Raw genomic sequence first — 15,992 nt, 5'->3', positions numbered from 1 at the left:
TATACACACACATATAAATTTAAAAACTAAATACATGCTGAACAAATGAGGCTTTTTTTTAATTGAGCTTCCTGTGTTATGTGTGTGATTTTACATTTTGGCATTTGTCTTATGAAAGTCATACTTTTCCTTGGTGAAAAAGGCAGTATTTAGAATGGTTTAAGTTTGATTGTATAGGTGATTGTATAGTTCCAGAGCTCAGGTTCTGACTCAAAAAGCTGCTGCACCTTCTGGTTTGAAGGTTTCTGATAAAGAAGTTCTTTGGCTTGCTTATGTCTTCAGTAGTTAATTCCAAAAACCTACTATCCTGAAAAAGGCTTTGTATGGATTTAAAAGTAATTTCTCTAACACCTCACACTGAAAAGGTCTGTGCTACATGCATTACACTATTTGGATTGTGCATGCAAATATTACAATTGACACACATTTATTTCCTAAAGCACTATACAGCTCAAATACACAAAAGTTATCTCCTCAGTGGCTTGTTGAACAGAGGACTGGTAAATAGAACAGTGCACGTGTCACTAGTTGCACGCACTCATCTGCAGAAATCGGTGTGGTGGATTAGAAACTGATCGGGACGATAGAATAACTGAAAACACTGTTTTTTGGAAATGACTGGGAATTCTTTACTTGCTTTCATGTGCTCTTGACTTACTTGTATCTTGCTTTGATCTGAATTTATCTTTGCTATAGTCGCCAGAGGTATGTTCTTGGAGACACGGCAATGCAAAAGATGGCTCAGTCCCATGTATTCCTGAGTGGTATAGGTGGCCTTGGTGTGGAGATTGGTAAGTTAGGTAACATTTATTTAAGCATTCACACGTATATGTAAACATACTGTCCCAAAATACTTATAAAGATTATAGATTTAATAAGCATGTCTGAAATATCTGAGTGAATTTATTTGTGTTTTCTCTAGAAAACTTTTTACTAGAATATAATTTCAGTTTTTACTAGAATATAACTTCACTTTTTACTTTAAAACATGCTTCCAAGGGCCAGATTGCTTTACCCCAAATTGTGTGTATTGAGTGAGGGTTGGGGGTGGATAATCCAAGTTATTTGTTTTGACATCAGTATCAGTGATTGTAACACAAAAGCAGCTATAATCTAAGTATCCCCTGAGTGGGGTGGAAGGTAGGAGAACATAGGCAGTTTGGTGAAAAATGCATAACTGCCCCAGTGCAAGAGACTCCTTCACAATTTCCTTTACTTTTCATGAGCAAGACTTGTCTTGGCTGGTTCTTACATGGCTTATTACACTTCAGTTGGTTTTAATGGTACTCTGCACCAGATGCCAGAAGAGAGTCACGGAATTTTCCAGTTTATTGCCATTAGTGTCTCTGTAATCATGCCTGTGGGATGAGCAGCTGACAAATGATGAATGTAGAGAGACGTTTTAACATTGGTTATGCTATTCTGATTTCAGTGGTGCTGTAGAATGCTTAAGCTGAATGTAAAAGAGAGCAAACCTTTAAGATGTGAAGTTCTTAGCAATGGCCTACTGTTATTGTCTACCCACATAACTGTTCAATTAGAGATGTGCAAGATATCTGCAACAGTCCATCTCTCTGTTTTGTTTTGTTTGTTTTTTTCAGCCAAAAATATAATTCTGGCTGGAGTAAAGGTATGTAAAGCGGTTCTGTCGTTGGGTATTCTTGGGTGAGCAGGAGAAAAAGGGACAACACTACTATGTAGCTAATCTTAAATTTCTGAAACTGGCTTTCAGTAGGGGGATTGCAAAGCATTTGAGGACCTGGGGGTGAAAACTTTTAATAATCTGGATGCTCAGACTCTCACAGTGATGTCCACTGCACTCTGAAATACCTCATGTAATATTTTAGTCAGCTGCTGATCAGATGTTGAATCCTTTTGTATAAAATGGTCTTTCCTAAATGAACCGCTGTAAACTCAAAAGCCAAACTATTCAAAATGTTATCCTATTTTGTCATCCACCAGGATCCTTTTGTGTAGACATTAGAATGGTTGGACGTTTTAATCCAACAATTGCTGTTGTGCTGCTGGGATTAATTTTATTAGAGAGAAGCATTTTAAAACTCTTCCAATCAAGAAGAAAAAGAAATCTTGTTTATAATTTTGGGAATCCATTAATTTACAGATTTCCCTTTAATCACAGTGTGGTAGAAATCATCTTTAAATGCTGTCATCACTGCTAGCTGGGAGGAAAATGCTTAGTGAAATGCATGTAGCAGGTGTGTTTCTGTCTCTCAGACAGTAAGCTTTCTTGGAAAAGAGGTTGGAGGAGCTTGTCTACATGGAACAACTAAATCTTCTGCAGTGCTAGTCCTCCAGCATTTTATGTGGGGCTTAATCCATCCTTTTGGGTGCTATGAGCATGTAGACTTCTTCCACTAAATGCTTTTTGCTAAACTTTCATAGGCTCTTACAGTTCATGACACCAAGCAGTGCACGAAATGGGATTTGGGGATCAACTTCTTCATCCATGAAGATGATATTAGCAGTCAAAGGAACAGGTTGGTGAAGTCTTTGGAGTGAGGGAAGACTGAACTTGACTAGGAGTAACAGTTTAATCAGCCACAAAAATAACAGTTCATTGTCCAGGAGCTGCTGATACATATAATGTTGATACATACACAAATACTTCTTACATCCTTTCTCTGGAGTTACTGGCTTTGACTGCAGTGCCCAGGTGGGTATTAGGGAAAGTCTAATTTAGGACTGGAGTTCTTAGTCAAATATCTCACTTCTTTCAGTTTGGAATTTGCAATGTAACTTTAATAGTAGGGGCCAGGGTGAATTTCTTCTTTGGGCTTCCTCAGCCATCTGGGTGAGACTAGAAAACAGTCATGATACCACATGATCATGAGACCTGTGATACATTGGACAGAGTTTTTTCCCTCAAACCTGCTAGGAACCAAAGTGTGAGTAAATGAGTTGGTGATTGTTGCTAGGAGACTTCCTGAGGGACTCTCCTAGGGCATGTGTGGTATGAAATTCTGTATTGAAAATACAGTTTTGTAGATGCATGAAAAAACTTGAAAGTTGCTGTTCTTTCAGGGCTGAGGCTACACTTCATCGCATTGCAGAACTCAATCCGTATGTCCATGTAACAGCATCAGTTGTGCCACTAGATGAAACTACGGATCTGTCTTTTCTAAAGCAGTACCAGGTATGTCACTATTAAGGCTGTTGTATGTGGTATTTTTTCTCACAGCAAACAGCTTAGATTTTTTTTTTTAATAAAATGAAAATGAACCAAAGTATGTTTTCAAATGATGTAAAGAAAGAAGTAGGTCTTGTATTTGGACTGAGGAAATTGCCATGCTTGTTTCAAGGCTGAAACAGTGGGTTTGTGTTCCTAGCACTTTCTTATGCTACTTACTATGGAATTTATTATGACAGTAAATAGCTAATAGGTACTGCCATACAGTTTTTGTTGTTGTTCAAAAGTGAAATAGTGATTTTTTGCAGCTACAGAGTACAGATGTTCTGCATATATTTTGTGTGCAGTATTCCAGGCGGTAGAAACTCAGGCCATATAATTAGAAATATATTTATGTATGCATGTGTCTATGACATGTAAACTCCCCTGTGCTGGAACAAGGGTGTTTTCAGTTGTTCAGTCAGCTGTCTCATGCCGGTGTGCATGGCTCAGTCTGAGCTGGGAGCTTTTACAGTGTGGCTTTTGGTTATACCCAAGCTCACCAAGTTTCTGAATGTCCCAGCTTTAATAAGCCGTGCATAACTGAATGGGATGCAGTGCACATGCTTTGTAACCCAGTACTATCCTAGACTTTAAAAGAATGCTTGCAGAAATTGTATGTCTGCAGTTTGATGAGCACCAGTACATGAAGCTTGTGTGGACTTCTTGGTTTGCACTGATTAATATTATTTGTGTTTGTTTTGCTAAGTTTAATCTTAAAATTCAAGAACTACATTCTCTCTGAGATTACCTGTAACTGTTCTCATAACTAGTCTAATTAGGTTTTGAGTTTCATAGCTGCAGTAAAAAGAAAGTGAGAATTTGCTGTTCTTGCTCTTGCTCATCTGGTTTCCAGAACTTGAGGAGCAGTAACCCATCTGTTTTAATGTGTAATGAGAAAACTGACTTAAGACTGTTTTCTCTGTCAGGTGTGTGGGAATCAGAACACCTGACCAACTTACTGTTAGTATTGCTTTTTTTCATAGCCTGAAGATGTTGATTGCTTTTGGTGTCTTAGATATATTTCTGTTCTTGTTCGCAGTGTGTCATATTGACTGAAGTAAGCCTGCTGCTGCAGAAAAAGATTAATGACTTCTGTCATGCTCAGCACCCACCTATTAAGGTAGTAGAAGTAAACACATGAATAATCTGTACAGTGAGCATTCTGGGTCTCCAGCATGTTCTATCCAGAAATGGGGAAAGCTGGTTATGAGGTGTATAGTTCTATGCAGGTAGCATGTTGATAGAGTAGTGTGAGTATGGGGAGTACAATACTCATACTCTGTACATATATCTGGTATTATCTGGGTACCAGCCTCGGTAACCATAGCTTGGTTCTTAACAACAACAGAAAATTTATATGAAGAAATAGTTTTCACTGTGAACTTACAATAATTCTGAAAGAACATGCTGAGACCAAATGTAACAGTGGTAGAAATGGCAGTATTTCACTGTATGATTCTTGGGTTTTGTGTAGGGGTTCAGAAATGCTCATGCAGGTTCAAAGTCTGTCATGAATGCTGTGCTATATAGTCAGTGGCCTGGGTGCATCTGACAGGTTTGCATGATAGAAGGTAAACTGCTAGCCTTGGACAAGGTTGAATAAGAGAGGTCAGTCCTTTGGCTTGTGCTGCTTTAGGGATACTCATGGGTTTTACTGTCTCTTGTAGTTCATCAGTGCAGATGTATATGGAGTATGTTCACGTTTGTTTTGTGACTTCGGTGATGAATTTGAAGTGCTGGATACAACAGGAGAGGAGCCAAAGGAGATCTTCATTTCAAATATAACACAAGTAAGGGGTAGCAGTCATTGTGCTGCTTTATTTTTTTTCTTTATAATGACTTGTTATTGGCTCTGTGACCAAAAGGACTGCAAAAGTTATCATAGGTAACTCCTTTGTTATGACAGAACTGATGTGCTAGAAGTATTAGAGGCTGCAGTTTCAATAGGCGGAAAGCTGTATGTCTACAATAAAGCATGACTTCTTTACACAAGACACTTTCCCCATTGCTAATTTTGCCATTTTCACCTTCAGTCAAATCCTGGTATTGTCACTTGCCTTGAAAATCATCCACACATGCTTGAAACAGGACAGTTTTTAACCTTTCGGGAAGTAAATGGAATGTCGTGCTTAAATGGATCCACACACCAAATAACAGGTAAAATGTTGCTGACTCCTTTGCAAGGTATTTATTTGTAGGTCTGTTTTAGCTTGCTGTAATGTAAGTTACTGTAGCCAGAGGAGTGCAGACCTCCAGTGAGCTTGCACAGAAGAATCTGCTTTTTGGTGCAGAGGTCTTCCTAGTATTGTCTTGACTCCATTTCCATTTATTAAAGTCTTTCAAACTCATCTTGCTGCTTAAGTTCAGTGGAAACTCTCAGCTAGTGAAAACTGGTTGGCAGTCTCTGAAGCTACTGTCATTAGTTTGCTCATGAAACTTTCGTTTTTTGGAGGGCCCCATAGTGCCTGTACTTTTATCATGGTTTTGGCCTAAATTAACACCACTGTGTGTGTCACAGTTTGCCTTGTTTTTTTTGGGTGACACTGTAAGCATTCAGGGATGCCCTGACGTCTGTTTCTGAGCATACTTTTGAAGTGATTCTTATGATTTGTGTTTACCTTGCTTTGGTCTGCATTATGCATGTCTCAAGGCATAGTACTTGCTTCCTTGTGGATGCTGGGTAATTGCTCAGTTCCCAGATATGAATGCTTGTTTGTCTCAAGCAGGAAAGAGAGCAGGTGGGTGGGGGTTACTTTGTGGTCTGAGACAAAAACAGTACCCGTGAGCATGGTTGAGTCTGTTTTCTCCAGACTCTTTTGTTTTGCTATTGCTGATGCTGTGTTCAGTTCTTCCTCTTTTCCTCTAAACACAGCTCTGCTTTTGGTTTCAGTTTTCCACGTATTAACAATTTTTGTGCCTTCTTGCTTGATCTGGATGATGCTCCAGATGGTATGAGACAAAGGTTGTGACTTAAATGCTTCAGTTGCCCTTTTTGATTGCCTGTTGTTTCAGTCACGAGGTTGCAGTCCTACTCTGGGCAGTGTACTGGACACTGCTGTGCACAGTCTAAACAAAACTGAGAGTGATTTAATTTTTGTTATGGAGCTGTGGTCATCAGAATTCTTGTTGTATCTGCCACTTTAAAAAGCTTATTTCATAACAGATCATGTGAGACTAATACTTTAGTCCAGAAACTGGCAAGGAGAGACAATCCTGTTAGGAAGATCAGCTGTGTTTATGCTTTCAAAGCAGGTTTGCACACTACAAAATAACAGCAAAAAAAGCACTGGCAAAACCACAATTAATTGTATGCAGAATTGTAGCATCCAGTGACACTTTTAATTGTCGGTCACCGTTTATTTTATTCTCTTTTCAGTGGTGTCACCTTATTCCTTCAGCATTGGTGATACGTCAGATATGGAGCCTTACTTACACGGAGGCATAGCTGTCCAAGTGAAGACACCCAAGATGTTTTACTTTGTAAGTGTGTGCTTGAGATAACCGGGTTCTTGAGTGTTACTGGTATGAGCACTGGAAGCAGAGTTCGGCAGATACATGGTTTAGTTACCCTGATTTGGGTTTACACTAATTTTACTGGGTAAGAATAGTGGTACCAATTTACTAAGCCCTAGAGAATAGGAAATACTTCAATTATCTGCCAGTGTAGAGAGGGGAAAAAAAAGTCATGGGCAGCCTATTGTTGTACTGCTGGGGACTCCAAATATGGGATTTCTTGATGGTGTTCTGAGAAGAAGAGACAGATGAGTTTGTATAAGGTAGGTTGCAAGCTACATGGTCCTGTGTGCCTTCTTGGGCCTGCAGAAAGTAGATCCTGGCAGCCCTCAAACATGCTTCTAAAAAGCTGGGAGTGAGGACTAGTTGCTTCTGATCTGAGAATGCATAGCTCAGTATCTTGTCTCTGTGGAGCAGTAGCTGCTGCTTCTTATTCTCATTCTTCCTGGGTGGGGAAGTTCTGCAAGCACACATCCACATTTTTATTGCCTAAAAAATCTCTGGTAGCTGACTTCAGAGCAGTTTGAAATGGGTCTTGCCACTAGGATGTGAAACATCTCTTTAACCATTTTTGTTTGGCAAAACTTGCAGTAGGTGATTATTTTATGCAGCTTTGGTGACATTAATAATGGAGAGAGTAAGGACAATGCTAGTAAGAAAGGATATTTGGTCCTTAGTCTTTACAGGAGGAGTATTGATTTGTCAGGTAGCACCAACTGTTGTATCCTTAAGTGGGTTGGTTATCATGAATTCTGTTTTTTCAGGAACGGTTGGAGAAGCAGATAACAAATCCATTATGCCTCGTTGCAGATTTTAGCAAGCCTGAGGTAATTAGCATGTGGGTTTTGGGTGTAAGTGCTTTAATGTTAAGATTACGTGGAGTGTAATATGCAGCTTTATGTATAGAACAATATTATTTCCTAGCTCTGTTCTGTAGTAGTTAAATATGAGTGAGATATCAGTTTGTGTAGTCACACAGAATATACATTATAGTTTAGATCAATGTAGAGGTTTGTTATCTGTGATTTGCACCAGTGTATTGAAATGCATGGCTCAGCCACCTCTGCTGTTTAAAATCTCAGTTTTTGATAAGTCTCTCATTCATGGGAGTGTAAATTTTGCAAGTGACACAATGCTGTTTGGTTGATAAAAATCCCACTGGCATGAAAGCTGTGATAATCATAAAAAGATGGTCATAGGTTGGTTAGAAACTGCAGTTAAAAGTGTAAGAATATTTTCTTTTACCTTTGAAAAAATGATTCAGAGGTATATTTAAAGTCTGATTGGAATCTAGCAGTATGTCTCTTAACACCATTTTAGTTAAGTGTTAGGGACACGCAAGGTCTTGGGCTCATTAAAATCTTAAACTAAAAAAATGTTGATCTAATAATTTTTTGGAGGGTTTTTTTGGGGGTAATGTAAGGTCTCACTTGCCTGTTCAGATTTTCTACTTTTTGACCCTTGATGCTGGGATTTGATACTGATGTTTGGCAAAAGGCAGTGCCTATTGGGGCCTAGTTAAAAGAAAATTACTGCATTTTTCAATTTCAGCACTAAATTCTTTTGGGAACTCTTTAGTTGGATTTAGTTGAAGTGAGTGCTGAAAGTGTATGAAGGGTACTGCGTTATGACTCAGTAATAATTCATAATCTCAGTTTATAAAATCATGAGTGAAAGGTGTTTCAAAATAAATCTTTAATGCTATTTAATTTTCGGGTTTTGAGTGGTATGGTTAAGAGACAAGGAAATGAAATGGTAACAGAAGGGTTCAAATAGTTGCTTTTGTTTCTTTCAGTTTTCACAGCTGTTGTTGTCTTAACAGGCACCTTTGCAGATCCATGTTGCCATGCTTGCCTTGAACCACTTCCAGGAGAGCTTTGGTCGTGGACCGAATATTGGGTAATGCAGCAATCTTGTCTCTGCTAAGCCTTGACTCTCTGTTTAGTGTAGTTATGGGTTTGATGTGCAGCAGGGTTCCTTGTCTGTCTGGTGCTTAATAGAAGGCATAGAAGTGAAAGTTGAAATCTAGATGAAAAATGTTACCTAATGCATGTCTGGTTTGTAACAGGACTTTCCCGATATAGCAATGGCACTTTCTGGGTCTAGGTAGACAGAAAATGCTTCTGGAGGAGGTCCTGCTCTGTTTCAGCTTTTTCACATTGAGGGGTTAATATGGCAAAGTTGTTTCAATATTTCCTGACTTATTCTGTAGCTTATGGATTTAAAAAAACACTCCAGAAGGTGTGAAGTATTTGGTTTTTATTTTCAGTATGTTTTTTCAGATGTATTTCTTACTGCACACAATTGAGTTTGGTGAGACAAAATTACTTAAAAAGTATAAGTCTTAAGACTGGACTTGCACATGGGCTTCTCCATTGAGACTCCTGTTCTTGAGCTAACTGTAACCATCAGAAGTGCATATTTAATGCTCACTGTTAAAGCCAGTATAAATTTCCGAACTCTTCCTACTGTATCCATTGCCTTTTTTCGCCATTGATTGTGTTTCTAGAAGGACTCTGGAGTGGTTAAATGGTCATTATTGTTTCTACCCTGGTGTCTAGATGCCTCCAAGATGCCGAGGAAATGATGAAAATAGCCATGTCTATAAGTGAAACACTGGAAAACAAAGTAAGTAAGGAATTGTAGTCATTATGATGTTTTTGATGCACTTGTTTACTTGCCTAAGGTCATGCTTTAGTTGTTGGGTATTGTTCTGAACTTTGTATCCATCTTCAGATGGATCAGCTGGCTTTCTGAAGGCCATGTGAGGATACAGAATCCGTGTTTCAACACGGATTCAAATAAATGTTCAGCTGACATGAAGGCTGAATCTCGTGGCTGTGTGAAGCCAGTGTTTAGTGGAAGTACAGGGTATACAGTGGATCTGTCTTGGCTGGAAACATTTTTGCTAGTGAAAGAATTTATCTGTCTTATACTGAAGAATAATAATCTATGAAGCTGTCAAGCACTGACTTACTCAATTGAGGGGATAAATCTGTTGTTGTTATGTCTTAATTTTCAGCCTCAGGTGAATGGAGATGTAGTGAAATGGCTGTCTAGGACTGCTCAGGGATTTCTAGCTCCTCTGGCTGCAGCAGTAGGTGGTGTTGCGAGCCAGGAAGTCTTGAAAGCAGTAACAGGAAAATTTTCTCCGTTGCAGCAGTGGGTAAGGCTGTCTTTGGTTTTGGATCTTTCTTTTGACAGTGTTGTTATGAATGTATGGTTGATCATACACATGTATGCTGTATGAACAGAGTAGCCTGAACAACTTCAATAATAGGGTAGGGAGGTGGAGAGGAGAGACTTGAGACTGAATTTAGGAAAAAACCTAATGTTGTTGTGTCTACAGTAAATGTGCAGCCAGTTTTACTTAAGTTTTTGTATTTGGGATTCAGACATCATGTTCTTTTTTTCCCTCACAAGCAAGGAAAGCACTGGCCTACCAGTGCATGGCTGTAAAGGTGTGAGGTAGTCCAGATGCCAGCTTAAGCTACTGTACGTATGAGCAGTGCTTTCAGACTCTCGGGATAAGTGTCAGAATAAAGTTAATTAAAAAGCTTCTTAGTGTAATTTGGAGGTGTGACATGCCTGTCGGAAGTCAAAAGCTTGCGGCTCACGATTCAGCGAGCTTTTTTCCCCTCTCTGATCAGGTGCTTTTTCCTGTCAGCTAAAATTGTGAACTGTAGGAACTGAATGCTGTCTAGTCTTCCACTAACAGTAAAAACTTAATGCTTCTAAATTTCTAGACTCTGTTGTACATTGAAAATACTTTGGTTTTTAAATGAAAATACCATGAATGACTTTCACAGGTTTTTACTGGGTCATTTTCTTTTTTGTTTTACAGCTGTATATAGATATGTTAGACATAGTAACACCTCTAGAAAAGATGGGCTCTGAAGAATTTCTCCCACGGTAAATATACCTACAGTCTTCTGTTTTATATACTGTTCAGATCTGAGCCTCAAGCAGGCATAGAAGAGGTCTTAGTTAGTTCAGTACTGTTTGCTGGAGGGACAGGTTTGGGTTTGAGAATGTGCGTCCTGTCTGAGTATGGGAGGAGCAGGAACTATAGGGAACTCACTCTGATTTTCTTAGTTCATGTCAAAGTGCAGTTTGGCATCAATAATGCTATGGTGATAAATGGCAACTTAGTAGTCTTCTATCTCTGTCTCCTATACCTGCATAGGGGAGATAGGTATGATGCCTTGAGAGCTTGTATTGGAGACTCTCTGTGCCAGAAGCTGCATGAATTGAATATTTTCTTGGTGAGTATGACTGACACTTAGACTTTGCAAATGCTTTGTCGATACAGCTAATGTCCACTGTCTTCAAAATAATGAAAGCAGCCCTGATGATATGTGCCACTGCAGAATAAATGCTACAAAATTATAATGGGACTTGTCTATTATACTTGTCTTCATGGTGTTCACTTATGTTTCTGACTCTAAAAATGTTGTTTTCCTTAGGTTGGCTGTGGAGCAATAGGCTGTGAAATGCTAAAAAACTTTGCACTCCTTGGTGTCGGTACTGGGCAAGACAAAGGATTGGTAAGTCACCTGTTGACCTCACTTTGCTTATTAAAAAGTAACATGACAAGGAATAGTTAAATAATTAGACTACTCAAATGCTGAAAATCTCAGTCTTATTTCGGGTTAATCTCTGAGCAGAGACTAAAATTGCTTCAGTATGGAGTGGAAGTAGTGTGCGATTAATTAGAAGCAGAACACACTTTCAGCAGTCTTGCCATATTTTGATTTTAAAATGAAATTTAGACCATCAGTATAGGCAAAGCTGTTAGCCATAGTGGATGCCAACAGGGTTGCTTTGCTCTAACAAGTTTCTGCAGCACTTTCGTCAGGATTGTTGCTCAGTGCTACGTTTTAATTGTAACTTCAGCTGTTGCTTTTACCCCTTCTGACTTAGGTTACAATTACAGATCCAGACTTGATAGAGAAATCCAACCTGAACAGGCAGTTTCTTTTTCGACCTCATCACATACAGGTAGGCTTTCTTGTTCAGTAAACTTTCTGGACTGTTGTTCTGTTTCCCCATCCTGTGTCCTGACTGAGAGCTGAACTTGTGAGTGTATGTACTTTTGTCCAGAAAAGAGAGAAAAACTGCAGTGAAATCCAGTATCTTTAAAAACAATACCTAGAACTACATTGGCATCCCACTTACCACTAGTACCCGTTGAGTAAAATTGGCTGGTCTGATCTTAATTTGTACTGGTACCTTTGACTAATGAAATCTCTCAAACTTGAGAACTGGATAAGGAATACTGTATTGTGTAAGATGCTGCTATGGGTTAATATGCCAGAAACACTTTATACCACTGAAACTGGGGGAGAATAAAACAGAACTGCAAACAATAGACAGCACTCGCAGAAATGTTCTTAATAGCAGTGCTATTAACAGAACTTGACTGAAGTTGCTATTTTCTGACTTCAGTCTTCATTAAACTGGTAAATAACTTGGTAAAAAAACATACATTCAGTAAATGTGTGATTCAGAAACTGTTAATTCTGTAGAAGCAGAGAGAAAATATCCCTGTACTTACAAGCACAACACAAAATAAAGCAGGTGTCTTAGATCTTCATAGCAATGGAGAAAAGGGACTCTGCTGCCCAAAATCCAGGAGCTGGATTTTCTGCCTCCTGTTTATGTCTAGCAAATCTGGGAATGGATTACATTTTGAATGAGTAGATAAATGGAAGGTGAACTCTTCAAGCTTTCAGAAGCCACAGTCTTGAGTTCTGGTGTTCTAAGTGCTGATCCCTAGATAATTGAAGGTAGTATGGCTAGCAATGTCAAGTAGGTTAAGAACTCTCTTTCAGTTTAGCTTCTGAAATTAGCTTTGTGTGGAATGCTTTGCAGTAGTGCAATTATTCATGGATGTTTGATGTCTGTGTGGCATAGACATAGTTGCGATAACTAATGGGTTTATCCTCTTGACAGTCATGAGCTGCTCCTGTCTTACGGCATTTTGGGAGCATGAGAGGCAGCATGTGGCATCAGTTTCAGTTACTCAATACATTTCTGCTGCACTACTTCAAATAAAACTAAAATAAAACTAGATTAATATGATATTTATTAGTAAGGGAGGTATGTGATTACAGAATTTCCTTCATTGTATGTTTTGCATACTAGCATTTCTGTCAGCGAATTGTTGTCTGATCAGCAAATGAAATTGATAATTCTGTCCCAGATACTTCTTACCTGAATATCATTGAGATATGTATGCATTTATACTTTCAGAAACCTAAAAGCTATACTGCAGCAGAAGCGACTCTGAACATCAATCCTTGCTTAAAGATTGACTCATATATTAATAAAGTTTGTCCAGCCACTGAGAGCACATACAGTGATGAATTCTATACCAAACAAGATGTGATTGTGACTGCTTTGGATAACATTGAGGCAAGGAGATACATTGATAGGTAGGTTGTGGAAAGGAAGCGAGGGCTGCTTTTCATATTCTTATGTGAACTCTGCTTTTCCATTAATATTCTTGATTGCTATTGTTAGTAAGATCTGAATTGCTCAGATTTATCTTGCTCCTTTATAGGGATTCTGGCTGGGGGGAGGATGGGATTTATACTTGTGGTAGAAACCAGCTCTGCTGTTCTGTAGCTCATACAGCTCACACAGCATAGAGTCTTGGAGTGAGTTCTTGGACATGAGTAACTGTCAAGGTCTGATGAGGGAGGGGAGAATACTGTGGCAGTCTTAAGGTTGAATTATTTTTGTGTAAGAATGTGTATTTAAATTTATAAGTAGGGGTGTTTACATTTAGAAAGAATTACTAATGCTCCTAATCCAGGTAGGCTCAGGTTTACAGTATCTTGATGTAACTTGAAATAGCTCTTCTTAGCTAATATCTTATTTTTCTTTATCTAAATAAACATTTAATCTCTTATCCTGAGTTTGGTATAAGCTTTTCACTTTTCTGAAAGTGTCTAAAGTCAATTCTGTGATTACACTCTGGTAATGTCTGCAAGGCAACAATGTAGTGATTACACTCTATTCTGCCTTTCCGTGTCAGTCGTTGTGTAGCAAACCTGCGTCCTCTTATAGACTCTGGAACTATGGGAACGAAAGGACACACAGAAGTTATCGTGCCACATCTGACAGAGTCCTATAATAGTCATGTAAGTGTTTTAACATCATTACTTCCCTTCTGTAGCTAGTCCCATAATGCCCTCTGATTCTTTAATCGTTCATGTATGTGTCTAAATAAGTGGCCTACGTGAGCTGCTGAAGAGCAGTACTGTTAGGAAATAATTGCTTCCTTGGTTTCTGATGAAAAGCTCGGAGGAAATAAAATTTGAGTAGGCTGGAGATACAATGTTTGCTACCTAGCTAATGATTACACATAGGCCAATAATGAACCTTCAAACTCTTGCAGTATCCTGTGTAAGTTCTTATGAAACTGCTTTTATAAGGTAGAAATTCACTGGTTGAGGACACCACAAAATGGTGTACTTGGACACAGAGACAGGATTTTGAGCGTCCTAATGGTCCTGATAGGGTTCACAACAAAAGAAGTCTTTCTGGCCTTCAGTGAAAGGGTGAGAGCCTATGTGAATGCTGACTGCACATCCTGGAAATGCTGGCAGGTGATTTCTTCTGTTGTTTGTGTTTCAGGGTTCAATTTTGCTTTCCAGTGTTGAGTTAAACTCTTCTTCATAAATAAGAAATGATGTTAGTGTTCATAAACAAATTTTGTTCTAAGCATGAATATGCCACCTTGTATTTTATAACAGTTTGAGATTTAAGTAGTCTAGAAATTCTTGGTGCTATTATTAGCAATAAACTTGAATAAATCTGCATTTACACACAACTTTACTTAATTACAGCGGGATCCACCAGAAGAGGAAATACCTTTTTGCACCTTGAAGTCTTTCCCAGCTGCCATTGAGCATACGATACAGTGGGCAAGAGATAAGGTAAGGGAATAAGCTTACTGGTATTCAGCATAACTTACTGTGTATTTGGAAGCATGGGGGATATGTTACACTTCTTGAAAAATGCCATATTTGTTCTTTTTATTTTCTAGTTTGAAAGTTCATTTTCTCACAAGCCTTCATTGTTTAACAAATTCTGGCAAACCTATGCATCTGCAGAAGAAGTTTTACAGGTAGGGGAATGTTGCCAGGCTAAAATACAGGTTTAAACTAAAGCTGTATGGATTTTGTTTCTATTTAAATTCAGTGAGATTTGAATTATTTTCTGATTTTATTAAAAAAACCCTGAAGCCTTCTTTGGCCAAGTCGTTAGTTGAACAGTATTTCTGGCATGTCTCATAATTAAGAGCCAAAGTCTCTCGTGCATGGGCTGCTTCCCTAGCTCATATATGCTCTCTACACAATATAGAAATACCAGAAATACTGAGGTACTTCTGGTGAGTGTATAGTTGATGTCACACTGATGTGGAGCTAGCTGGGAAAAATGAAGGGAACTTAGTTTCCGCGGAATTCAACTATGTAATAAATTAGACTGAATTGTTTAATAGCTATCTTTTGTGAGTCTGTAATGGCCTATTGTCTGTAGGGTTGGGTAGAAATAAGTAGACCACAGTACGTAAGGAAAAAACCAGTGGAGAGGATCACATAAAGGATAGTATTTCACTAGGTAACCCTCTGTTTCCTTTTGCTGTAACTTACTGAAAACATATTTACTGTTTGACTGCATTGGGAGGAATCTTATGTGTTTTAACATTTTCGTATTTCCTTCTCTAGAGAATAAAATCAGGGGAGAGCTTAGAAGGCTGTTTTCATGTTATTAAAACACTCAGTAGAAGACCCCGAAGTTGGACTCAATGTGTGGAACTAGCAAGAGTAAAATTTGAGAAGTATTTTAGCCATAAGGTAGGTAAGACCTGGAAGTGAGGTGGCACTAGACTGATGGAGATATTGGAAAACTTGTAGATGTCACAGGAAGGTTGGCTGAAATAAGAGCCAGTCATTCTGAGAATCTGGTCCACAGTGTTGCTTAAAGCGTGTGATTGATGTGATCGTGGTGCTCTGTGTTAATGAACATACAAATCTGTGCATATATTGCTCTGCTGGTAGTTGTCACATTGAGAAAACATTGCATTCCCAATTGTGAATTGGTATGCAAGAATCCTAAAGGGACCACAGAGTGGGGAGAATGCTCTACTCATTGGAGTGTTTTGCTTGGTCTTTGGATGGATGTGGTCACACTGTCATCTTCGTCATGTGAATGAATGGGCAAATCACTCTGCCTAGCAGTACTTGGGTGTTTAAGCTCTCCATCTTGACACAGGTGT

General features: G+C 38.7%; 1 protein-coding gene across 3 annotated transcripts in view; it reads left to right on the top strand.

Annotated features, from left to right (window-relative positions):
- Window positions 1–15,992, top strand: part of UBA6 (ubiquitin like modifier activating enzyme 6) — a 31,083-nt gene that overhangs the window by 3,400 nt on the left and 11,691 nt on the right. For all 3 annotated transcript variants that reach the window (XM_065689824.1, XM_065689814.1, XM_065689833.1), the window contains exons 4-24: window positions 697–791; window positions 1,602–1,630; window positions 2,404–2,498; window positions 3,043–3,154; window positions 4,230–4,310; window positions 4,858–4,980; window positions 5,224–5,347; window positions 6,567–6,670; window positions 7,468–7,530; window positions 8,526–8,602; window positions 9,265–9,331; window positions 9,726–9,869; window positions 10,548–10,615; window positions 10,890–10,968; window positions 11,170–11,250; window positions 11,627–11,704; window positions 12,959–13,140; window positions 13,746–13,851; window positions 14,560–14,649; window positions 14,760–14,840; window positions 15,442–15,570. In XM_065689824.1, the coding sequence (XP_065545896.1) occupies window positions 697–791; window positions 1,602–1,630; window positions 2,404–2,498; window positions 3,043–3,154; window positions 4,230–4,310; window positions 4,858–4,980; window positions 5,224–5,347; window positions 6,567–6,670; window positions 7,468–7,530; window positions 8,526–8,602; window positions 9,265–9,331; window positions 9,726–9,869; window positions 10,548–10,615; window positions 10,890–10,968; window positions 11,170–11,250; window positions 11,627–11,704; window positions 12,959–13,140; window positions 13,746–13,851; window positions 14,560–14,649; window positions 14,760–14,840; window positions 15,442–15,570 (2,008 nt within the window). The remainder of the gene's footprint in view (window positions 1–696; window positions 792–1,601; window positions 1,631–2,403; window positions 2,499–3,042; window positions 3,155–4,229; window positions 4,311–4,857; window positions 4,981–5,223; window positions 5,348–6,566; window positions 6,671–7,467; window positions 7,531–8,525; window positions 8,603–9,264; window positions 9,332–9,725; window positions 9,870–10,547; window positions 10,616–10,889; window positions 10,969–11,169; window positions 11,251–11,626; window positions 11,705–12,958; window positions 13,141–13,745; window positions 13,852–14,559; window positions 14,650–14,759; window positions 14,841–15,441; window positions 15,571–15,992) is intronic.

The sequence above is a fragment of the Lathamus discolor genome, chromosome 1 (assembly GCF_037157495.1).
Source record: "Lathamus discolor isolate bLatDis1 chromosome 1, bLatDis1.hap1, whole genome shotgun sequence".
NCBI lineage: Eukaryota > Metazoa > Chordata > Aves > Psittaciformes > Psittacidae > Lathamus > Lathamus discolor.
The sequence above is the reverse complement of the archived record's forward strand: the minus strand, read 5'-3'. Positions and strand labels throughout refer to the sequence as shown.